Source organism: Amblyomma americanum, chromosome 1 (genome assembly GCF_052857255.1).
Source record: "Amblyomma americanum isolate KBUSLIRL-KWMA chromosome 1, ASM5285725v1, whole genome shotgun sequence".
NCBI lineage: Eukaryota > Metazoa > Arthropoda > Arachnida > Ixodida > Ixodidae > Amblyomma > Amblyomma americanum.
This window is the reverse complement of record NC_135497.1, coordinates 158428609-158453531: the sequence shown is the minus strand read 5'-3', so window position 1 is coordinate 158453531 and position 24923 is coordinate 158428609. Positions and strand designations below refer to the sequence as shown.

The 24923-nt window shown below is 47.1% G+C and overlaps 2 protein-coding genes across 3 annotated transcripts in view; one reads left to right on the top strand and one right to left on the bottom strand.

Annotated features, from left to right (window-relative positions):
- Positions 1-24923, top strand: part of LOC144114035 (uncharacterized) — a 99534-nt gene that overhangs the window by 71794 nt on the left and 2817 nt on the right. For both annotated transcript variants that reach the window (XR_013310942.1, XM_077647472.1), the window contains exons 14-15: positions 858-967; positions 12082-12216. Coding sequence is in view for 1 of the 2 variants with exons in the window: in XM_077647472.1 (XP_077503598.1) it covers positions 858-967; positions 12082-12216 (245 nt within the window). In the remaining variant the exon portion in view is untranslated. The remainder of the gene's footprint in view (positions 1-857; positions 968-12081; positions 12217-24923) is intronic.
- Positions 16557-19339, bottom strand: LOC144116389 (uncharacterized). Its single transcript, XM_077651155.1, has one exon. It carries the CDS (start codon positions 19243-19245, stop codon positions 16876-16878), a length of 2370 nt encoding a protein of 789 aa, XP_077507281.1. The 5' UTR covers positions 19246-19339; the 3' UTR covers positions 16557-16875.

Genomic DNA, 24923 nt, shown 5'->3' with positions numbered 1-24923 from the left:
TCGATAAGCAGCTAACTAGCACCAGCCCGCTCCCCACATGTGGCCGCAGATTGCGGTTGCTGTTAAGCCGACGCCGCTCATGTGTAGTTTCTTTTTGGCTCTGACGCATTTGACTACTGCGGGCCGCGTTTCACAAGTTTTTAATGTAGTCCTTCATCTTTCGTTATTTGTGCTCCGGGTCCGGTAAGCGACCGGCGCTCGTTCACGGCTACATTCGAGATGGCTGTCATTCTTTACGCCGAAGAAACGAACAACTGCGTGCCGGGCTGTAAGTTCGACGTTTTCAACAGGTGATACAGGTGTGGCAGCTGCAGCGAGGCAAAATTTTCAGCTGTTCCATGCGATGTTGTGATGTGGCTGGTTGCGAAGTACAAAATTTCACTGCACGACGACGTTAAAACGACGAGCTGTGGGACCGCAGCAACGATCACGACAGCAGTGCTATTGAGGACGATGGCACAAGTGTGGACGAGTACATAGTTGAGTGACTAGTACATTTTCGTTTCGGAATGTGCCCATGGGCATGTCAGCACGCGGGAGCCGATAGTGGCTGGCGATAAGCGGAGGCCGCAGGATGGTGCTATCGTGTTCTTTTATTAAAGGCCAAGTGTAAACGACCTCCAAGGTTTTTTTTTTTTTTTTCTGAAATGTGATGTGGGGGGTCAACTTACAATTGTGTAAATACGGTACGCGTGAAAAGGCGTTGTTTAGATTTGAACAAACTTTCAGTTCCTTTTGCATTCGAGTTGTGAAGATTGGAGTTTAGTAATAACAGTGCTCGCCAAACTGAATGCAGTAATGTCTGAGTGGTCTCTAACCACCTTTGCTCTGTTTTTTATTAAAATGTTGTTTCACAGTGGCAAAGCGCAAGCCAGAGGAGGACACACCCGCTAAATTGCTTGATGACTTGTTCCGCAAGACCAAGGCCAGCCCTTGCATCTACTGGCTGCCTCTTACCGAGGAACAGGTGCGACATTATGGTTCATGATCTCATGTGGCCAGCATAATCTGGTAAATGCTAAACAAGGAAAAGTGCATGCATGAGTTATCAGAATTATGCTTAGCTTTGTATTTTGTCGAGGACCTTGCAATGTATCTCTTTACATGCCCAATTTTTTTGTGCTTAATGTTGCCATGTCTCAGTGGTCTGTTCTCCATTTATGGTTTCTTTTAGATGAGTGAAACGATGGTTCTGTTCAGTAAAGTGCATTTCCTGTGCTTGTAAGGAGAATGGCAGTGCAGTGTTTGGTATTGAAAACTTTAGTAGAAAGCTGTCTGTGAAAGGACGGCTGTAACCTTGAGTCGTGCAAGTTATCGTAGAATCTCGATAATACGGTAGCCGACAGTTAATTCGGACTCCAATAATTCGGACTTGTAGGATATTCCGGACTTCGATGAGGCACCGTCAGTCACCCCATAAAAGTGCATACATATTCGCGACAGATATTTCGGACTTTAAAAGTCTAAAGTTCGATTTTTCGGACTAATTTCAGTCGCCTGCGGCTCAAAATCTGCCACCTCATCGGCTTTTCCCTGGCGCAAAAGGTGCCATCTTGGATTGAGATGGATTTACTCTGCAGTTGGATTGGCTTGACATACTTTCGGTACCTCATTTTTGCCAGTAGAGGTCCCTACGATCTCTGAAACTTCGAGGTGGCAGTCGGATTGTCATCGCCGTCAACTTGCTTTTGTCGCCAACTTTGCCCGGGCGGTTATTGCTTGTTTCATACATTGAAAATTGAAATTTGGTTGTTGGGGAAAGGAAATAGCACAATATCTGTCCCGCATCTCGGCAGACACCTGAACGGCGCATTAAGGGAAGGGATAAAAGGACTGAGAGAAGAAAGAGGTACCGCTGTGGAGGGCTCCGGATTAATTTCGACCACCTGGCGATCTTTAGCGTGCACTCACATCGCACAGCACATGGGTGCCTTTGCGTTTCGCCTCCATCGAAACGCGGCCACCGTGGTCGGGTTCAAGTCTGGGTACTCCGGATCAGTAACCGAGCGCGCTAACCACTTAGCCACCGCGGCGGGTCTCATTTGTTCGCCATTCGCCATTTCGTCACTTTGATTTCTCCGACCGCGTCGACCGAGTGGCGCTCAGTCTTCACGAAGTTACATCCATTCACCGTTTTGTGATTATGTCCGGCGGTTTCACCACTTTGAGCGACAAGTGCCTTGTCTTTGCATGTGTTAGGCGAGCGGTGTGGTGCACACTCGGGTTGTGGACAACATGGCCCGCCGGTGCCGCCGGGTCCGTCAAAGAATTACACTACTAAACGCCGTGACCTTGCTGACTAGCGTGTACAGTGAAAGCACAACTTTGGCGCAAATACAGGCGCAAATCGTCGCTAGCAAGATAAATTTGCACAAGTCTGGGTACTCCGGATCAGTAGCCGTGCGCGCTAACCACTGAGCCACCGCGGCGGGTCTCATTTGTTCGCCATTCGCCGTTTCATCACTTTGATTTCTCCGACCGCGTCGACCGAGTGGCGCTCTGTCTTCACAAAGTTACATCCATTCACCGTTTTGTGATTATGTCCGGCGGTTTCACCACTTTGAGCTACAAGTGCCTTGTCTTTGCATGTGTTAGGCGGGCGGTGTGGTGCACACTCGGGTTGTGGACAACATGGCCCGCCGGGTTCGTCAAAGAATTCAACTACTAAATGCCATGACCTTGCTGAGTAGCGTGTGCAGTGAAAGCACAACTTTGGCGCAAATACAGGTGCAAATTGTCGCTAGCAAGAGAAATTTGCTGCAAGGTAAAATCAGTGACTTTTTAAAGCCGATTTCATCTCAATAAATGATTTTTTTTTTTGTACTTCACGGATTTTTCGGACTGTTCGATTATTCGGACCATTTTTCGGGCTCCTCGAGTCCGAAAAATCGGTCAGCGACTGTACAAATTCCACAGGGTCGCAGAAAATATTCGTATCATCCAGAACGAACAAAATTCATATGAAGAATTTGCACATGTTTTTGGCTGACAGGCTTTCCTTACGGCCACACGCCATCACTGACTCGCGATGTTGGTGCTGTGCTGCTCGTGCGCCGCCACTCGCAAGTTAGGGATGTATGGGCCGCATGCCACTGCTCTTGGTGAGCACCGCGTGGCTGGCGATCACGGCATCAGCGATGTATGGGCGCCATGCTGCCGCTCACTCCTCGCGGCGCGTATCGCGGGACTGGCGATCGCAACGTCTTGGTGTGTGAGCCGCAAGTACTTGGTGCTCAGAGGTGTGGCCGCAGCTTGCGCATTTGTATCGTCCGCAGTGGGGCGGGTGGTTGTTCTTAACATCAGAATTTCAGCCTATTGCACACAATGCACTTTGACCAGGGAATTTACGAATTCAAATCATCCCGAAATTCATATCATCCAGGATCGCATCATCGAGATTGTACATATTTATCAACACAAAACCAATGTGTAAGTTACAAGAGATGCAGGAGGCCGCTGCAAGATAAGTACACTAAAATCTTGATCATATGAATCTCAGGGGGTCACCAAAACTATTAGTGTCATCCGAAACAAACAAAATTCGTCGCACTGTAACATGAGTTTAGACGAGCAACTCCAAGAAAGCCAGGGTGGTCTGAAGCAAGTGTCGATGTTTCATGTTTCCACTTTGATACTCGCCCGCAGTAAACATTTTCCCAATCCTTCTATTTGATTTGAAGGCGACCCAGTTCTGTGGTAAATATAAGCCAAATCTGTGGAATTCTTTCATGTGCAATTGCACAGAGCTTATTCAGCAATTTTGCACACTGGAAATGGTGCACTGGTGTCGTTTTGTCAATATTGATCTAAAATCGACGAATTTTACATTGTGGTAAGCGCATGCTGGAAGCAGGAAGTGCCGATGCTATGCGAGGTCAGCAAGGCGACTGAAGGCGTGGCCGGGAGCACGCATTGATGTCGTTTGTGGAAAGAAAATGAGACATTTTGTGTAATGCAAATTGTCAATTATAAATTTGCTAAACGGATTGAAAATCAAATACAGTCGAACCTCGATTATACGACTTTGAGGGGACCGCGCAAAGCCGTCGTATAATCGAAAATGATGAATATCAGCAGTTGCGTTCACACTTGCCCGAAAAACTGGTAGCAACCGCCTGAATAAGCTTGGGCAAGAATCGACAACACTAAGAGAGGTAGGTCAAATTATTTTAAAAATGTCAACACTCAAGCATTTGTTCGGAGGAAGTGTGAGCAACTCTTTATTCTCACCTTTAAAAGAAATCTGTGATTTTTTTCTGGACATTTGCCCAGCTGCGACGCATTATTTCCTCTTGAGAGTTGCAACATCTGACAGCAGGTCGGCGTCTTCGTCGTAAGCACGAACAAACCGCCGAATGTTGTCAACGCTGCGCAACACATCTGCGTAGGTAGGAATAGACACGCTAGCTTCCGTAACATCGTCTGTGTCCTCCTCGTCGGAAGTGCCTGCAGCATCAGCGCACACACTGTCGATGATTTCATCCATCGAGGATGGTTTTCAGAGACGACTCGGGAATATTGAGATCGCGGGCGATGCTGGCGTTCATAGCTCCCTTCCGCTTCACGGCCTCTTCTGTTATTCGAAGTTTTTCTCCCAGAGTCGGTGACTTTCAACTCCTCGACATCGTGAGCTGCACTGGTCACAGCCGAAAATACGCCAAATTCCACGCAGACTAAGAAGGAAAGCACTTTGTCGGAACACTGCAGCACAGAGAAGCAGTGGCCCACGCCGCATAGAGCAAGTGGTGGCGCATTCCAGTGCACGTGTCAGTTTCGTATCTGAAAATAAGACTTATCTGTTTCCCATTTAATTTTTAATATTTGTAGTGATAAATGTGCGGTGATAAGCGGTGATAAATGTCCTTGCAGAATACTTCTTTGCCATCACAGATTTGATCCTGCTTTTTTTTTAATAGCTGAAATGCAGTAGTACAACATTCTTGCCGCCAGAGGGCTTGCCATTAAGAAAGAAAAAGAAAAAGCAGGCACGGTGCGCGGCTGGCGTGGCCTTTTTTTATGCCACGGCTACAGCTGTGGCTGACGGGAGCCGCCTTTCCGAGCGCTTTTGCTTTCTTTTTTTTTTTTTTTGCTTTCTTTTGGGGAAGATTATTTTGCATTCATTATCAGCTGGCTACAATATGCCTGCGGGACAGTCTGCGTCTGCTTAGAGCTTTTTTTTTTCCTGCACTGTACCGGAGCCGTCGTACGAAGCGGAATCAGCTTAAAGTTGCGTCGTATAATCGAAGATTTTAATACATTGTCTCTATGGGAGTTTTGCTGGGACCAGACAGATTCGGCGTAAAATGCGGGTCGTCGCGTAACCAGGGGCTGTATCGAGGTTCCACTGTATATTGGCTGTATCGCAGAATGAAAAGAGGTCTCATATACTGCATGGGCTGTGATGCACTTTTCAGTAATGCAATCGTATCATCAGTTCTTGTAGCATTATCGCACGATGAAAGCAAATCTTTTGTTGCTGCCTGTTGCTGCAAATGTCAAGGCATTGTTAACGTAAGCAGAATGCTGCTTGCATCTTGTATCAAGCAAAGAACATGCTATGGCTTTCCATGAGGGGGGGATGCTAGGTTGAAGAGTCGACGTTTGAACTGCTGCACCAATTTTGATTAAATCTTCAGGGTTGGTTGACCTTCTTGTAATTAGACTAGGTTTGAAATTTCATCACCCTTGCATTAACTAAAAAAAGTTAACTTCATGTTAAGTGATAAGGTGTGTCGGCTTAGGAAAACTATCATTTAAAAAATAATGAATATGTACTAATTGTTTTGTCATTTCTGTAACAATCTCATCACTTAAAAACGAACTTACTGTAAAAACCCACGTATAATACAGACCCGCAATAATAAGAGGTAGAATTTTGGATAGCAAAAACGAAAAAAAGTTTCCATTCGCATGTAATGCGAGTGAGGAAAGGCAGTTAGCTTGAAAACTTCGGAACTCGCAGAAGCCGAATGCCCTCCAATTACAGTCGACCGAAAATTCGGACACCTGATTTTTCGGATATGCTTGATTATTCGGACTTTTTCGCAGCACCGCGACATGGCGCATAGAGCCAATGTATAAGAGAGCTTGAAATTTCGGACGCACCGGAACTGACTGCTCGATTTTTCGGACCTTGTTCGCACTCGCCGCCAATACCCATATACCGTATTTACTCGCGTAATGAACCCACTTTTCTTCCAGAAAAGTTGACACCAGTTTGGGGGACGGTTCATTACGCGGGGAAAAAAAGTGTCCAACAGGCACGCATTTTGTACACGAGGTTAAAAAAGACACAGGATGGTGACGAGTGCGTAATGCGAATGACTATGCCTTAGCTTACAGTATACAACGTCTTGGCGCTCTGCCAAGTTCGCCAAGAGCGCCGCGCTCTCGCCTCCCGCCGCACCCCTTGCATTGCAGGAGCTCTCCTCAAAAAATAAACAAGTGGTGGTGTTATCAGCGGCAAGCAGCATCTTGGTGCGCTGCCCCCCCTCCTTCCGGCAGGAGCTCTGAAAAGATAAACAATTGTGATGTTACCAGCAGCCGGCAGCATCTTGGCGGCGCTGCCAAGGTCTGTGCTGTGGACGGCGCGAAAACTGAGGAACCAGCCACAAAAGGCTAAAGGCTGAAAAAAAAAAAAGTAAATTCTGACCGGCAAAAGTGGGAGGGGGGGGGGGTTCGTATGCGAATGGGTTCATTACGCGAGTAAATACGGTAATGCGTACAGTGGAACCTCATTAATTCAAACTGCGGGAGAGATCGAAAATTTGATCAAACAAAACTAAATTCAAGGAAGCCTTTAAACTTCAGATGCTGAAATTCTGCGCGAGTGAGTCGGTACACATTGCGCCTGCATGGTTTTGAATTCGTACTGTTTTTGAATGTCTTCCGCCGCACGAACTTGAACAGTAGTAGTCAGAGTTCGCAGGACTCATCTGCGCCTACTCTTTCGTCCTGGATACGGAAAGAGGTAGCAGCGAAGCGCGTGGGAGGCGCATGGCTGCATGGAAACGGCGAGCGCGGGAGGAAATGGTGGTGCATTTCAAAGCGAGGTCAGCGTACCCGTGCCAAAACGCACCGCAACCCTGACTTTTCTATCGTAAAACCGTCAACAACTGGCGTTTTGATGACAGGCAAGACTCCTCTCATTTACGTGAGCCACCGAAGAGCGCATATCGCTGGATACGATGCCGATTTCGGCTCTAGTCGCTAGGCCTAATGACGAAGGCCAACGCAACGCCGATGGAGTGCTAGCTTCGGCTGTTTCTCGGTTCTTTTATTGTTTCGCAATCTTCGGGTTCTCGTTCCAGGCCCATCGTACTGCAGGTGCAGCGCAGTTCCCGCAGCGGCGTGTTCGTTTTCACATTTAGACTTTATCCCAACCTGTGTTTTCATCGGCAACATGCCGCAGGCATTACAGCCAGGCCGAGCTCATGAAAGCGTCGCCGTCCTCGTCCGTGCACATGCCGCGCGGCGAAATTTAGTCACTAGGAGCTTTAAAATGTGAGCAATACAATTGATGCCTTCCTCCGGCATATTGGCAATAAGTTCATGATTTTTTTTCGGTGAAATTTTGACTTTCCTGACTGCCTGATTTTTCGGTCGTTTTCGTGGTCCCTAGAGAGTTCGAAAAATCGGTCGTCGACTGTATTTGTGTACGCCGGCGCACCGGATACGATGCATGTAGTGTGAGCGGCAGGTAGAGGTGCTGTGCTGGCGCCACTCAAGCCTTCTAGCATCCGGCGCCGTGAGCATGCGCAGACTGGTTCCGGCATACGCGCTGGCGCGCATGGTTCGGAAGTGGGAAGTGTCCGTAGTCAGGAGCTTTTGTGGTGATCTTCGCCGGATGTGCTGTCTTCCGAGAGTCCTTTCTCTGAAATATCTTTCCATAGAAACATGTCTTCGGTACCGTCAAGCACGCTCGATATCCCACATTTCTTGAAATAACCGGCGAGCTCCTTGGGAATGCTGGCACAAGCGTCCACGATCCAACTGCATGTCATGGCTGGAGAGGCCCGTGTCTGGCAGCAGTAAATGCAGGCTCTCCCGGCCTCATCCAAACCATGTAGCAGCACTTGACGCAGTGCCGATGCTTTTGCCAGGTACGATTACTCTCCTTTTAAAAGCAGCCGAGCTGCTTAAAAGCTGCTTTTGCGGTCCCCATACCATGCGAGGTGCGATCATACTGGGCATCGCGAGATCAGGCTAGCATAGTGAAATGGCATCGAAATCGAAACTACCGATGTACGCCACCACTAGATAGCGCCTCCTGTCGCTGAAAGTGTGATGGTGATCACGCTCAATAATGAAACCGGAACTGCAGATTTTGGCCGAAAATTGTTCTGATCCTCATATAATACAAGGTGGAAATTTTACATGCTAAAATCTGGAAAAAAATCTCATGTCTGACATGTAACAAAAAATTTACTGTAAAAACCCTCGTATTATATGAGGGTTTTTACGGTAATTTTTTATTATATGTCAGACATCTGAAAAATTTGTGTGTTAGAAAAGATTTAGAGGTCTAAAAATCTCTTTGAAAGCAGCTTTTTTAGTGTAGCAGTTTGGAAATAATAGTTTTCCTCGTGATCTTGTTTTTCCAAAAGTGCGAACTGAAAAAATAGGTTTAAAGATTTCAGAACGTGCTATTTAATTTTACGGCCAAAAATAAAGTGACCTGCTGCATAGGTCTGGCCCTTCTCTTCAACACAACGCTGTTCTGCAACAGTTGCTTCAAGTCGTCATCTTTTTTTTTTTTTTTTTCAGCTTTAGAGCTGTCTAGCTAGCGTCCTTGTCTGTGCTCGTGAAATGCTGTCTTTGGTTGCTTTCTTGACTCGCTTCTTCATTTGGAGTCCATATTCTAGCTCCAGCTTGTCGAGCACTCTCCAGATGCCACGTGCACCCTCGTTGAATTCTAGCACAGCCAAGGCTACTGCAGTCTCCACTGTTCTCAAGGTTGCAGATTCAGTCTTCTGGCAGCAGGAATAGGCCTGGCGAAAACATGAAGAGACGTCCACTACCTCGCGATCGCTCGGTGCTGCTTCGGCCTCTCAGTGCCTCTGTGCGTTTTCGCTTCCCGAAGCTTCTCCTTGTCGAAGACTTTGTTGCAGGCATCTTGCAATCACACCATCGATCACCCGGTCATGGCAGTAAAAACTCGCTGAGGGGACAAGAAAGGTAAAAATAATAATAAATACTGTCAAACACAACGAAAACGATGTCTGGTTTAGCGCTACTACTAATGGCACAAAAACAAGTTGGAAGGTCATGTGCTGGGTTTCTGCCACTCCAAGCTTCTGTTTCAGTTTGCCAGCGAGTCCGCAGTTGCCACAGCCAAAAATATGCCTTTTTTAGTGGTCTGACGTACTCTCAATAGCAATTCACCCGTGATTAGAAAGCGCAAAAGCAAACTTTCTGACAAAGGCATTCACTCCGCTTTTGGTTTCTTGCTCCCTGTGTGGCACCCGGCACCGTGGCTTAGTGGTTAAGGCAGTTGTCCACTGAGCTGAAGTACCCACGTTCGAACCCGACCGCGGTGGCCGCGTTTCGATGCAGACAAAATGCAAAAGGCGCCCTTGTGCTGTGCGATGTCGTGCACATTAAAAATCCCCAGGCGGTCGAATTTATTCCGGAGACCCCGCTACAGCACCTTTCTTCTTTCACCCTCTCCTTTATCTCTTCCCTTATGGTGTAGTTCGAGTGTCCACGGAGATATGCGAGACAGTTACTGTGTCATTTTCTTTACTCAAAACTAATTTTAATTTTAATTTTCGCTGTGTGGCCGTATCTTGAAACTTGTTCATAGGCGCTTTCGATGGCAAATGCACACACCACCGCCTGGTGAAAAACTTAATTTTCTTATTTTCCACATCGCAGATAACAACCAAACTTCGTGAAAAGTTTCTTTAAAGGGGCTCTGAAACACCTTCCGAGCAGAGGACATCAACTTGCTCAGTCAGTGCATTGTGTTGTCATGAACACCTGAGCCAATAATAAACTTCTACAAACAGAACAGCAGAGGACCCACAATCGCGCGAAAGTTGGCAAGCTTTCCGGGCGACTTTTTCGTGCTCGCACCCTCCTCCGTCGCTCGCATCTACATATACATGTTGAGAGATGGCTGTTCGTTAGATTCTTTCAGACGTCAGGCAGCTACCAAAGCTAATAAGCCGCGTAGCTCCGGTGGGTCGGGAAGCTCTCCGCCGGAGGTGGGAAAAGCACGAAGATGCTGAAATTCAAATTTTGAGTAGAGATAACTCTGTTTCTACAAAGCGCATTAAAAAATTCTTCCTGGACAATATTCGTGAAATGGCGTGCTTTAACATCCCAGGCATACAGCAGCTTTGTTAGAGCCCCTTTCAGAGCCCCTTTCAGAGCCCCTTTAATAAATCAGGAGCCCAAAACAACACAAATTAAAAAGTTCTTTTGATGAAAATCTCGATTTTAACCCCGCATCTCCCCATACCAAATGTGTAAACAAACATTCGTGCTATCCCTCTGAAATCCTCATCGCTACTTGAGGAGAGTGTGCTCTCTCTTGGTAGGAACTAATTCATGGAGTATTGCCTTTAAACATTTCTCCAGCTAAGTCACTATCTGTTTGCAAAGCAGATACCAACAGCGTTAGCTGCGGCATGCACAGAAGCTGAAACAGCTGTGTCAGCACAGCTGTGGGTGGAGCCAAGTCAGAGTCGATTCCTATTGGTCGAAGTGAACGGCAAGGCACAACGACGTCCTGTACTCTGATTTCGCATCGTCTGCTGCACTGCCACTGCCACTTATTTTTTGGTGCTTTGCTGAGCAATGAACGCACATGAGAGCATTTTCTGCTGCTCAGCTCTTCACGAATTGCTCTGCATCACTCGCATGTTGGTCACTGATAAGTGCACATGAAAACGTTGCTTCCCATATCGTTTCACCACACACCGCTAAGGTTTTGCGCATGCAGAGATCACTCGTGCAAAAGGCGGAATACCAAATTCGCCTGAGTGCATGCTGACGTGGAGATCGCCTGTTGTCTTCGGTGCCGGTAAACACGGAGCATAGTTTTTCTTTGTGCTGCTGCCTATTTTTTGCGCATTTTTTTTATTAACGTTGCTTTAACTTTGTGATTGTTCACGCAAATGTGACCAAAAGTGGCGGGAAATTCAAACCAGCCAATAAAAGGTGCCAATTTCGCCCCATGGTAGTCAAGTGCAAGGCTGCATCTTTTTTTGTTTTTGGCATTTTTCTTAGTTTTAAACAGGCTGAGCAGGTGTCTGATTGGTGCGAAAGAAAGCTGGCGAGCTGCACTGTGGAACAAGACCAAGCGGAGCACATTATGGCAGCTGGTTTTAGATTGCACAGGCACAGAAAACTGGCACATTTTGATGCACCTTGGCAAGTTCCGGCACCGTGGCGACACAAAAACTAAGCAAGTCCAGGGCTCCAAACTTCACTTGCCGGGAGAAAAGAACCTTGTGAATCCAATTACAGTAGAATCTCAGTGATACAAACACAGTCGATACGAATTCCTAAAATTCCCCGGCCGGAGTGCATTGTGTACAGTGTGCATAATTTCGGATGTTCCGAACTCTCTTCCGCGCCACTGGGGGGTGATACAAATGCGTGAGCCGTGGCCGCAACCTCGAGCACTAAGTGCTGTCCGCACATCGCCAACGTTGCGCTCGCTAATCATGTGATACGCATCGCGAGCAGTGAGTGGCTGTGCGCAGCCCACACATTGCCAATGATGGGCTCACTAATTCGTGCGGTACGCATTGCGAGTAGTGAGCGGCGGTGCGCGGCCCACACATCGCCGACGTTGCGCTCGCTAATCGTGCGGTACGCACTACTGCACTGACGTGAATAAAACCAGTCAGCCATAAACAGATCTGCGTGAATGCATTTTTCATGCTTCTGCCTACGAGTTTTGTTCGTTTGTGTGGTTTTTTCGTGACCTCTTGAGATTCGTATCACCGAGATAATATTGTATGACAAAATTGAAAAATCAATATTTTTCACAAATTTCTGGCTCTACACACCTATGTTCCCCCTTTAATCAGTGATTGAAAGCAGCCTTGAAATTTTGCATATTTTCAGGTAGCACGAAAGGAAGAAGAGCGGAAGCAACGACGGCAGGAGCGGGAACGTCGGCGGCAGCAGCAGCAGCTGCAGGAGGAGGAAGAGCGCCGCAAGCGCGCTCTTTCACGTGACGTCACTGCAAAGACTAAGCAGGTAAGGCTTTTATTTTCTTAACCTGCCAACGTGCAGTTCGTAGTATACTACAGTCGAATCCTGCTGCAACGAAATTCACAGGACACCTGAAAAACTTCGCTCAAGCGGAAGCTTCGTTGTCATGAGATAGGCCCAGACATACTGTATATACTCGTGTAAGGGCCACCCCTGTGTACGGGCTGCACCCCCAAGTTGGCAGCCCATAGTTTGAAAAAAAAAAAAAATGCCGGCCAAAAGAATTTCTTCATACATGCATGATTTCGCCCACATGGTACGTCTCGCTGGGACCTGATAGATTCTAACTGCCTGCAACACCCTGTACGACCACGCACGCGTCGTTCCGTGCACAGAACCCATGTTAGCAGCACGTTTCCTTGTGGCGGCGCACTGCCCGCATCATTGTAGTGTTCGCCCGGTTTCACTAGGCCTAGCGTGCTCCGCGTCGAAGCTGCAGCAAAAGTGCTCTGAATCTAATTACAGTTCATTATAAAAGGTATAACCTCGTTACTAGTTTACCATCACACAATAATCTCACATTAAAGTAAATGCATAATTGACTTTTGCAAGGCATTGGACAGTGAAACGCGCCAAAAAGCAGACCAGGCTAATGCCACCTCATATTGACGGCCGCTGGCTGCACGCATGGCGCACCGCTGCGGCCAAGGCATTATTACCTTGATTTGAGCGCCAGATCATCGGAAGATCTTGATCGTAACTTAGAATCATGTGACATTTGCCATTAAACTGATTTAGCAACCTGTCTTACTTATATGGGTAATTCACACTGGTTGTCGGGCATGCACAATCATTTGAAGGCTTAGCCGGGACTGTGCTAATTTGTCATAAAAATGCATGTTGGAGCATAAAAAAGGCACTCATAATCAGGGCTTCACTATAATCTGAAGAATTTTATGGAAAATGCCACACCCCATCAAAATCGAGGAAAAGTGCAGTTTTTACACAAGTATATACTGTAGCCCCACCCCTGTGAAAGCCTAAAAGTGCCCCTGCTTTCGTCCTTTGACATTCTGTGCTGAGACCACATTGCCTGTGGACATTTCGGCATGGAAAAAGACTCATTTGTGCTCACGTCACTGTTGTTTAATTAGGGGTCACATGCACTTAAATATCAGTGCTTTGTATGACATGTCATAAATGAGGTTGATCCGGTTTTTCAGACATTTCGTGATGCAGTGTACCGTATTTACACGACTGTACGTCGACCTATTTATCAAAATTTGAAAATTGGAAGTGTGGGGGTCTACTTAAAATCGAAACCAAACCATCCCACCATAAATAAAGGCGAGGCAACAAGACAAATGAGATATCAGTCATGCTATAGTGTCGTTGGATTTTTGCTGCGCGCCTCCGTCGCATCGCTCTTCGTGCTGGCCTTGAGCAGCTGCTATGTCAACGTGCAGAACCAGCATCCCCACCCCGCACGAGGCGGCCGATGGTGGCTGTCGATAAGCAGCAAATCGCACCAGCGCACCCCCACACGTGGCCGCAGATTGCGTCTCCTGATAAATGGTGGCGGCCCGATAACGCATTCACATTCTACTTTTAACAGGCATCGTCCAAGTTTTTTTTTTCTTCTTTTGTTTGCTTTCAACAGCGCACTTGGCGCTCCCTTGAGCGCCAATAGTAGATAGAAGGGCCGAAGGGCCGCTATTCCAATGGAAGCGACACCCCACTCGGAAACACAGTGGCGCCGGAGTGTCGATCGCCGACGGAATAGCCAACACCACTCACGCGTAGTTTCTCTTTGACTCTGACGCATTTGACCACTGCCGGCCGCGTTTCACAAGTTTTTAATGTAGTGCTTTGTCATTCGTTATTTGTGCTCTGGGTCCGGTAAGCAACCGGCACTCGTTCACAGCTACATTCGAGATGGCTGTCATTCTTTACGCTGAAGAAACAAACAACTGCGCGCCGGGCCGCGAGTTCGACGTTCGTAACGGGTCATCAGGTGTGGCAGCTGCACAGAGGCAAAATTTTCAGCTGTTCCACGCGATGTCGTGATGTGGCTGTTTGCGAAGTGCGGGATTTCGCTGCATGACGATGCTAGAACAACGAGCCGTGGGACCGCAGCAGCAATCACGACGGCAGCGCTAGTGAGGACGACGGCGCAAGTGTGGAAGTGTGGACGAGTAGTCCAATGACTAATACATTTTCGTTTTACAATGTGCCCACGGGTGATTCCACGCATGGCAGCCAATAGTGGCTGGCGATAAACGGAGGCTGCAGGATAGTGCTATCGCGTTCTGTTATTAAAGCCCAGCGTAAACGACATCCAAGTTTTTTTTTTTTTTTTCAGAAATGTGAAGTGGGTGGGTCGACTTAATAATCGTGTAAATACGGTACGAACATACTGGGGGCATGTCGTTCAGTTGAGACTCCGCCTAGAGCCACCGCCACTCTGCCATATTCGCAGCACTGCCTGTACTGGGTGCGCCATAAAAAAAAAAAATTCACGGTGCTCGCTTGTGGCTGAAAAGCGAGACGAGATTGCACCCATGCCGGCGGCATGCTTCTGCTGCATTCCGGCATGCCGGGATGCCAAACACAGCAGATTCTTGCACCTCTAATGATCACAGCGGTGGCCAAGTGGTTGAGCATTAACCTCGCATGTGGGAAGTACGGGGTGCGATACCCAGTGCCGCCGGGTACCCACCGGGTGATACAGTGGGTACAAGCTTTCCCCTGCTCTGGTGCTCGGCTTATTTAGGGTGAAATGCTTGGGAAAAGCAGTGTTTACGTAACGGAGAAACAAAAAAAAGGTAAAAACGAACGGGATGAGTGGCAAAATCACAACTATACAAAGCACGAAATGCGACAAGCAGGCGACAAACGTTAACTCATCCAACTAGGGGAAGAACAATGGAGGCATACAATAAATTAGAAGTAGAAATAGACAACATTACATAGGCAAGAAAAGGGAAAGTCTGGCGGACAGTCCACATACGGGGGCCGACGTGACTGACGACTCCGGTTTGGGTGGCTGTCGATGCGGCGATGGCTCGAAGGCGGCGGGCCTTGTGCAATGGAACGCGAGCCTCGACGCGGTAATTCGGACCTCAACACCCGCACGCAGACACACCTTTCGACTGTCCACAGCTTACCATAATCCTGACAGGCCGGTAGGGCACTTTTTCACTCCCATTATCGGGACACTTTCCTCGTCTTTCAACGCGCTGACGACAGGCATAAGGGACGCAGTAAGCCGCGAGGCTCCCCTGGTGCCCGCCAGAGAGCTGCACCGTGTGGGAGCGCAAAAGACTTAGGTTTTTCGTGGCAACTGTCGCTAAGACGGCCAGGCCTGCACGTTCAAGTTTCAAAAAACGGCACTCACCGCCCTTGAAATCGTTGAGTTCCAAGAGGGACCTCGACAGATCCCCCGCTAGTAGCCGTGCTGCGACCCTGTTATTATTGCTCTATGTAAACACTCTCTTCTGCTCTCTCCTAATGGGCCACGTCCTGTTGGTCTGTGGCATGCATGCATGCTAAAAGTAAAGGAGGGAAAGAGTATGTCCGGCTTATTGACTCTTCTCGGAGAATAGAAGTTTGTTTTTGTATGGAGCGCTGTCCTCAACGGGCTTTATCAGTGCACTGGATGTGCCAGAAGCTCTCAAGTGATAGCTTTCTTTTAAAGGCCAGTAAGTAAAGGTGCATAAATGGTGCCTTGAGGCAAACATTTTAGCCAGCTGTTTTTGAAGATGATCTGAAACTTCTGAACTGACTCTTGAGTCCCCAAAGCCAATATTTTAAATGTTAGTGAATCAGTCTTCACTAATTAACTTTGAGGAACGAAAAAAATGCTGCAGCTAGGCCACATGACTCTTAGTCATTCTCAGTTTCACTAGGCTAGGACAGTGTTTTGTTTTGCTTTTTTTGTTCGTTTGTTTTTTAAGCTTCTTAAATTAACAGCTTGCCCCACTGCGGTGGTTCAGTGGCTAGGGCGCTTGGCTGCTAAGCCATAGGACATTGATTCAATCCCGGCCTCCACGGCCACATTTCAATGGGCGTTGCTTCTATACGTTAAACCCCACAGTTTACAATTCACAATATTTGTAGAAAGCAAGCTTAGGTACCTTTAGTTGGGGGCATCTGGTTTAAGGGGGGATGAGGGGATCGGAACGAACTTTTTTATTTTTTAACTTAGAGTGATGAAATTTGGCAGACAGGTTTGAAATAGCATCAAAGAGACAGCTACAAAGTTTCACAATAATATCTTCAGTAGTTTTGATTTTATCATTATTTATATATTGCTCACATGTTGCTTGCTCGTGGAAAGCCTAGCGTGACAGCAAAATGGGTCTGTAAATGTTTTTAATAGTTACTAAGAAGTATAGTCTAAGTCAAGATTCTCTTGATTTCTTTTTAAATTTCTCTGCTCTTCTTCTAAACGACACAGTATGCACCTTCTCTTTATGTTTAGAATGTATCATGCTCCAATTATTGTGTAATAAAAAATGGTGAGCCTAAATGGTAAATCTGAGACTGTCTTGACATAAGGCACACTTCAGCAATTGCAACAAAACAAACAGGATTAAAATCCGAGCTCTCATTGCCGTGCTATGCTTTCCACGAGCGAGGTGATAAGCCCAAAACAAACTTTTGAGAAAACAAGCCTCAAAGTTCCATACTGGCACACACTGTCTAGAATGCTCCTGCGTTGTAAAATTTGGTGTCCTTGGCAGCAGGTGACTTCTTAGCCCTCTGTCCTTTCAGGAGATGGACTTTGTGTGCTTTCTTCATTCGCTGGGAATCTTTCTCGACAGCCCGCTGAAGAGAGAGGGCACCAGGGCGCAGGCCCAATGTTGTGCACAGGTCTGAATAAGCTTTCAGACTGCCCGAGTTGTACCTTGAAATTGCCTCGTGCACTGCTGTTTCCACGGCAAACAGTGAGGCATGCTGGTCTTTTGATATTAATGACCATATCACTGAATGGAGACTCTCAGCCGCGTTTTGAGTTTTGCCTCCTTTGCACCGGGCCAGCAACTGAGGGTCTGAGAGGCGCTGGTACACAGGCAGAAGTGCTTCAGCAACTTTAGCTGAAAGCTTGTACTTGTGAGCTGGTGCTGGCTGCCCTTCTGCCTCAGCTGATCGGTGGTTGCACCAGCTAAGGGGGCCAGGGGGACACAGCTCATGATGGGGCTCACCATCTGTTGATGTGATGTGGTAGTATGTTGCCATTACTGCCCTTTGCATTTCCTCGACTTCTGAATGGTTCCGCAGAGCAAGGCCATAGTAGTTCGTCAGTTTTTTGATGAGCTGCTGTGTCAGGCCCCCCTTTCCACCTAGTGGCTCTCCTTTCTTTGCCTTGGCTACCAAAGAGCGAAGTGCAGCCCCCATTCGTTTTTTCACATGATTTATGCAGTCTTCTTTAGACAGCTGCACAAAACCATAAACTTCTTCATCACACAAAGTGCGAAACATGCGGCTGTCCCCATCACAAACTATGTTTGTGTAGCGCAAATCATTTTTGCTCAAGGAGCGCCTGAAGAGTTGTAGTGCAGCCTCAACCTCCATTCTTCCAGAATTCACATCAGTGTTTTTCTGGCACTGGTGTTGCTGCTTCCATTCAGCATAATGGGGGTTACTTTCTGCTGGCTGTCGGCTGCACCCAAGGCAGAAGTTGGACAGAACTACGCAGTCCAACACAAGTCCTGTATGAAATTCAATTATACAGCCTACGCCAGTATGGGAGCTGTGACCGCGTGTCAACCATGTGCCATCATAAACTACTGTGATGTTCTTTGAAAATGTCCCCATTTCAATGTACACCTTTTTCACTGCCTCTACAGCATCTGTGAAGATGTTGTGTGCAGCTGCCGCTGCGGCAGGCTTGAAAATTTTTTTGAGGTGCTCATCATATGTTTTGTGGTGTAACCCACGATGCGAGACATTCATGGTGGCCCAGAAGTCATTAAGAGCAGTTGGTCCTTTCCCAATGCTCTTTATTGCTTGCATAGCTCTGATGTTGACCTCAAAAGCTCTAGAGCCGCTCTTCCTTTGCGAGGACCACTCTGACTGTAGGGTACCACAGGAAATGCATGAAAGTACCATCTTCACAGCTAGCCCCAGTTCAGTCTCGCGGTGCACTGCTAGGCCGGGCTGCTGACAAGTTGGGCAAAGCGTGGAACCAATCAGCGAGTTCAAAGCAGCAACTTGAACAAGCATAAACTCCTCTTCTGGAGGTGCGGGAATGGCATTTTCCTGTGAGCCAGTCAGCCCGAACTTGCGCTCCGTTGCTGAAACCGCGCGAAGCGATTCACGAACTCTCGACGCTTGCAGTTCTGCACTTTCCGCGGACACAAATCGTGTTTTTAGGTGAGCTTGAATAGTGCGACGTTCTCTGGGCGAACTGTCAACACTGCGATGAGCGGCAAGGACGGCCGCCGGCGCATCCGCGGCATCGAGCGTGCGCCCGCGTTGCAGCACCGTCGAAGCGCCGGAACTCGTCGATGGCATGGGACTGCCTTCACTGGCGGTTGTTGGCTGCGGAGACATCTCGGCGTGGAACGATTCACCGCGGAAGCGCGTCTTTGATGCTCTGCAGTCGGGCGGCGATGACCGCTGCAAGCCGACTCCGTTATCTGTGCTGGACGAAGTTGCGACGGGACACTCGCGTATGGTGGGACGCTCGCGCACGTCGATCGTCACCGGTGCAGTAACACTGCGCCCGCGCTTCGACGGCAAAAGATCATGGTTCGTCTCACTATCACTGGCTGGTGCTCGACTCGGCGGAAGATCCCGCAGCACGTTGGGCGAGAGATCGCACAGCACGTTGGGCGCGTACTCCGCCGATTCTGAACGGTCGCTTGGCTCGGCCGAACCACCAGCTGACAATAGCCGCTTCTTCCTTGCTGTGACGGGCTTGCGTTTCCGCTTCCCGTAGGCATGCTTCGTCCGGTACTTCTTTTCGAACGTGCGCGGATCCATTGCACGTGGTCGAACTCCTCGAAACACAACAGAAGGAAAGGCCAGAAAGGCTTCCCAGCAGACGCTCCTTGCCTCAACCGCCATTATGGCGCGGCGTCGGCCAATGAAGAGGCACCTAACAACGCGCCGCGGCGCAGAGCCAATCGGGGCGCGGCAGTCATTGGCTGCTCCGTGCTGCCACCCTCCGGTTTTTCTTTTTTTGTGCGCTTGCTGGCTGGCAGGGGAGGAAGGGAAGGGTTGGGAAAAAGAGTCGGGCTTTCCAACGATACCAAAATGGCGGCGCTCCGTGGCGGGAAATCCGAACAGTCGCGCCTTGAACTTCGCGACTTTTTCGCGATTTCGGGCGGATGCGTGGACGCCGGCACCGACAAATATATTTATTTTTAGTGCTTAGAGTTTGTTTTTTGGTGAAATATTTCAGTACAAGATCGAAATGATGCTGTAGATTCTGAAAAGCGTACTTTTCAAAAATCGATTTTTTTCGCGAAAATCGCGATCTGATCCCCGCTTCCCCCCTTAAGAAAGGAAAGCATAAGCAACATTGTTCCTGCTCCGGCATTTTTGAGTATTCTAGTAGTCTTTTTCAAAAATGAAGAAAAAAACCCTTATTTTTTCTTAATTCTGGAACAAGTTGCTACAAGGAGATGAAAAATAATACCGCAGAACACATTGCATTATATTATTTTCAAAATTGTTATCTAAGCTCAAACCTGTATCTTTTCGAGCATCTGCAAAAGCACCTAAATGAGGGTTCGAAAGCAGCAAATAGGCCACCCACTGCTCTAAATTTAACTTAAATGCTAAGAATTGACCTTTTCGGTTGAGGGAAAGTATACTGAATTGCTAGGAGTGTGCGAAAATCGAATGTTTTCTAGTAATTTCGAATATCATTGCAGGTAGTTTCAACAAAAGACACTTCCACAAAACACAGCGATGAAAAGAAACGAATTGCAAACAAATTTTGTTTTCTTCCACTAACGCTATTGTTCCTTCCATGCATGACTTTCCAGTGACTTCAATGCCAGAAATAGAAATTAATGCCGATGGAATAGCCAACTTAATTAACTCCCTCAAACTATCGTCGTCAGCTGGATGTGACCAAATTAGCACCAAAATGTTAAAGAATACTACCGCAATATCAAGTAAAATACTATACCTGTTGTTCTCACAGTCCCTAAGTACCGGCGAAGTTCCTTACGATTGGAAAAAAGCAAAAATAATTCCTATTTACAAATCAGGAGATCGGTAAAAACCAAACAACTATCGACCAATTTCGCTCACCAGCATCCCGTCCAAACTCCTTGAGCACGTAATAGCATCAAATTCAATCGCTCTTCTTATCTTAAATCACTAAATTACTTTTACCCACACCAACATGGCTTTCGAAAACTACTATCATGCGAAACACAGCTCGCCGAATTCACTCACGACATCCTTCAGTACATGGACAATCGCCTACAAATTGATGCCATCTTTCTCGACTTTTCCAAGGCATTCGACCGTGTTCCGCATAATCATCTGCTAGCTAAACTTGCTTTACTTGGAATCCCGCAAACATTACTTATCTGGCTCGAGCACTTTCTTAAGGGGGGATGAGGGTCTTGAAAACTTTTTTTTTATTTCTTAACATATCTTTCTGAAAATTGGCATGCAGATATATCTTTGAATGCTAATCCCAAATATATATTCAGATTTTATATATCTCATCTAGAAATGAAGATATGGCAAAATAATTTATGCCACTTAGGTCTTTTCTTACGGGTCATTATGGTGGTTTCTTAATTAAAAAAAACTAGTTTTAAAGTAATGCTGTCATTCTTAAGGGCCCATTGCACATCCTAAAGCTAAAGAAATTTTTAAAAAGTCATCACATAGGTCATGAATGAATAACAAAGTAGGAAAAAAAAAACAATGTGGGAGTAATTAGCTTACATCTGACCTAATTGCTAGTCTATTGGGTTTAATGAAAATTGGAAAGCTTTAGGATGTAGCTGAGGTGTTGCTGAAAAAAATGATACCTACTTCAATAAAATCAGTCGATGCAAACATTATGAAAAGTTCCGTAAGGCAAAGGCATTTGATCGAAAAAGCAAAGCTGAGAAAATTGCATTCAAAGTTTTGCTTACTCTGCCATCTTTGTTTACTGATCATATGGAAAAATTTAATCCTTTAGCATACAGCCCAGTCATCGCTGAACACAATAACACCAAATTTACAGAAATCTGTTCATGTAAAGATTGTGAAAACCTCTGTATTGCATTGGCACTTGACAAAAAAAAAGCTCAGAAATTCACTTGCTATTTTCTTTTAATCTGCCACACATTCACAAAAGTCCTGGGCAGTAGTCCTGGGTGCTGTCAGGCTTGTGCTTCTTGGCCATCCTCTTCTGCACCTTTTCAGCATTGGTGTGACCCTTATCAGACCTGCACAGCCTCTGTTTATCATTTTCAAGGCTCCTACCAATGAGGCAGCTCCCAGGCGTGTAACCAAGCTGTGCTGCAACAGCTCTGCTGGTTGTTGCCATTCCTTGGTTGAAGCGAGAAACTGCTTCTTGCGAGGTTAAAAACAGGACAGTGAGGAGTGTCTAATGCGAATGTTCAAGCTTCAGCTTAGAGCGCACAACGTCTTGGCGCTCTGCCAAGTTCGCCCCCCCCCCCCCCCCCCCCCCCCCTCCCTTCAGGAGCTCTCCTCAAAATATATATCGGCAGCGGCTTGGCGCGCTGCCAAGGTCCACGCTGCGCGTGCTTGTCGAAGCGTTGAGCACGCGAGCTCGGTTCAGCCGCGTCCATCTGCACGAAAAGTCGATGTTAGGCTTAGGTCAGCGGCTCGGCCGCTTCCGACGACACGGAATTCGAAGCGGCTTGCAGCGTATCAAAAGTCGATATTTTCCACGGGCTTAGTCCAGGCACATCCACCGGCACTGCAGAGACTTGCGGTAACACCGAAGTTGACGGCGATCGGCATTGTCCAGCCGCGTCCACCGGCGAAGCTGTTGTTGGCGAGCTCAGTCCAGCCGCATCCACCGAGGGTACAGCAGCTTGCGGCATCACCGAAGCTGCAGTTCTCGACGATGCAGCGCTCTACTTATTCCATGAGCGTCTCTTTTTGCCAACTGCTTTTCGCGTGCTTAATTTCAAGCGCGTGTCTCGGGCCATCGTGACACACGGAACAAGGACACCAGGCAGGCAAATACACGCAAAAGCACGAAATTCGAGGCTAAAAGAAGCGATTCAATAGCCAAAATATCTACAATAACGATAAGGAAAAAGGCAGAACGAAAAATACTAGGAAACAAAGAGGAGCGCGAAAAATGACGGGCGTGCAGGCGAAAGCAGACGACGGGAAGGAGCCGTACAACGCGGCCGCGGGGGGCAAAGCATGCGTCACGGCCAATCAGAGGGCTGCGCCTCGAGGAGGCGCCCGTTTTACCCAATCGGCGGCCGTCTCGCGACGCTTTCCCCCTTGCGAACGGGTGCTGATAGCTCCGCTGTGCGAGGGTCTACAGCATATTAATTCAATATGCTCCCAGGCCTCGCGCACTCTTGGTTATCTGCGACGGAACCTAACATCAGCACCACCTGAAATCAGACAACTAGCTTATCAGACATACGTACGCCCAAAGCTTGAATACGCCTCATCCATCTGGAACCCTTCACAAGCATACCTTACAAATGAATTAGAAGCCGTTCAAAATCGAGCTGCACGGTTCATCATGTCACAGTACTCGCGTGATAGTAGTTTCACTGCACTAAAACGAGCCCTTTCCCTCCCAAGCCTCCAACCACGTCGCATCGTATCACGCCTATGCCTCCTTCATTCCTTTTTCTACCGCCCTATTAACAGGCATCCTTTGCTGCAGCCGCCATCAAGAATATCCCCTCGCCTAAACCACACTCATCCCATAGCTCCCATTAAAGGCCGCACATCAGCTATGAATGTTTCATTCTTTCCAGATGCAATAGCCCGATGGAATGCCCTACCTGATAATATTGCTTCTTGCACAGATCGAGCAATTTTCCGCACTGAATTAGCGAATCACCTGTGTCTTACGTGATGTATTCAGCTTCATCAAGTAATCTGATCCTGTGTTACTATCTCCTTTAATGTTTTCGTTTCATTGCTTTTTGTTTTTGTTTTTGTTGAGCTGGTACCATATGTTGTACACACTGTTCTTGCCCCCGCCTTATGTAATGCCCACGGGCCCTTAAGGCTTCAATAAATGAAATGAAATGAAATAATTTACTATACCTGTAAAGGCCTACGGCATTAAATAAGGGAGGGAGAATCACATATTAGTAGTAACAGTAATAAACCTTATTTTGTAGACCTTGTCGATGTGACCAGTGAAAGATGCTTAAAAGCAAGGGCCGTTGAAAAAGCTGTGATGGTTGGCCGCGTCCTCAGATAAACAAGACATTTCATAATTTCCGAATATTAAGAGGAGACGCGGGTCTTGAGATGAGAATTTTTATTATTAAAGATATCGTATTGAAATTTGGTGCATATATGTGTTTCTTCCTGTTTTCAAAAATATAATTAGTTTCAGTATATCTCAGTTAGGTGTATATGTGTTTCTTCCCGTTTTCAAAAATATTAGTTTCAGTGTATCTCAATTAGTTACCATATGGTAGGAAAATAACTGAAGTCTAATATTGTTCAGATCGTTAGGCACTTTCTTTCTACAGACTTTGGTTTCGGTTGAAATGAGGCTGTAGCCAAATACCTACCCTCAGGAGCTATGCTAAGTATATTGTTGCTGAAGTATATCATCATAAAAAATGTTAAGTTTTGTCAAATACACATAAATATAAAGTATAGTTAGCTGACATTATGGTTCACAAAGTTTGAAATGTTTGACTCAGCGAAAGAAAAACGGCATAGCTTCAATATTTTAGTTCTTTCTGGATTCAATGGTATAAAATTAATTGAAATTGCGCCATAACTCTTTCGTTATCGCGCCACTAGGCATCGAACACCGGTGTTCGAAAAATTCAAACTGCTACGCCAGCGCGACTGCGGCCGTTACGGACTTGCCGAGTCATCTGGTTTGTTGTTCACACATTGAACTTTCATTTCCTGCGTAGCTTGTATTTTTGCCGCAAGTTGGTAATTTTTGAAATGCACTTGAAGTTGAGCGTGCGGCGTCGAACGCTCCGAGCAAGGCATCATCAAAGTGTGGAACGGCGCGCACTTGAAACAGCCCTGTTGCACGCAGTTCTGCTGCGTCCACAGTATTTATTTTTGATGCATCAAGTAGCAGGGACTCTGACCACGATGTTGCATCATCAGATTTTGTTTCCAAAGCTCAAACTGCGCAACCAGATCCCACAACGTTGGCCTGTTTGTTTATTTTGTTGTTCCCGGTCGCTTTGCGCAAACCAGAGGGCTCCTGTGGAGCTGCTACGTTGATGTTGTGCCTAGTCTGTTCTTCAGAAACTAGTTTTGTTTTCTGCGTAGACTGCAATTTTCTCATGAGGCCCGAATTTGTGAAATGCCCTTGGAGCGGAGGCTACGGCGTAGGGCACTCCCAACGCGGCGAAGGTGCGTTCTCTCAAAAACACCGCAGCACGTGATTCTACTGACGTCATGTCCCAACATGACCTACATGATGCAGTGCGGGGACCGCGCAGTGGCCCAGGGACCCAGCAGGGTCTAAAACTCACTTGCAGAAATAGTTTTCCTGTCTGTCTGTCTACTGCATCTGCAACATATATTTTCAATGCATCGAGTAGCAGGGTCTCTGACTGACTGTGATATCACAT

Bases quoted from the DNA above. Each gene is read 5' to 3' on its own strand.
- LOC144116389 (XM_077651155.1), bottom strand. From the start codon at position 19,245: ATGGCGGTTGAGGCAAGGAGCGTCTGCTGGGAAGCCTTTCTGGCCTTT.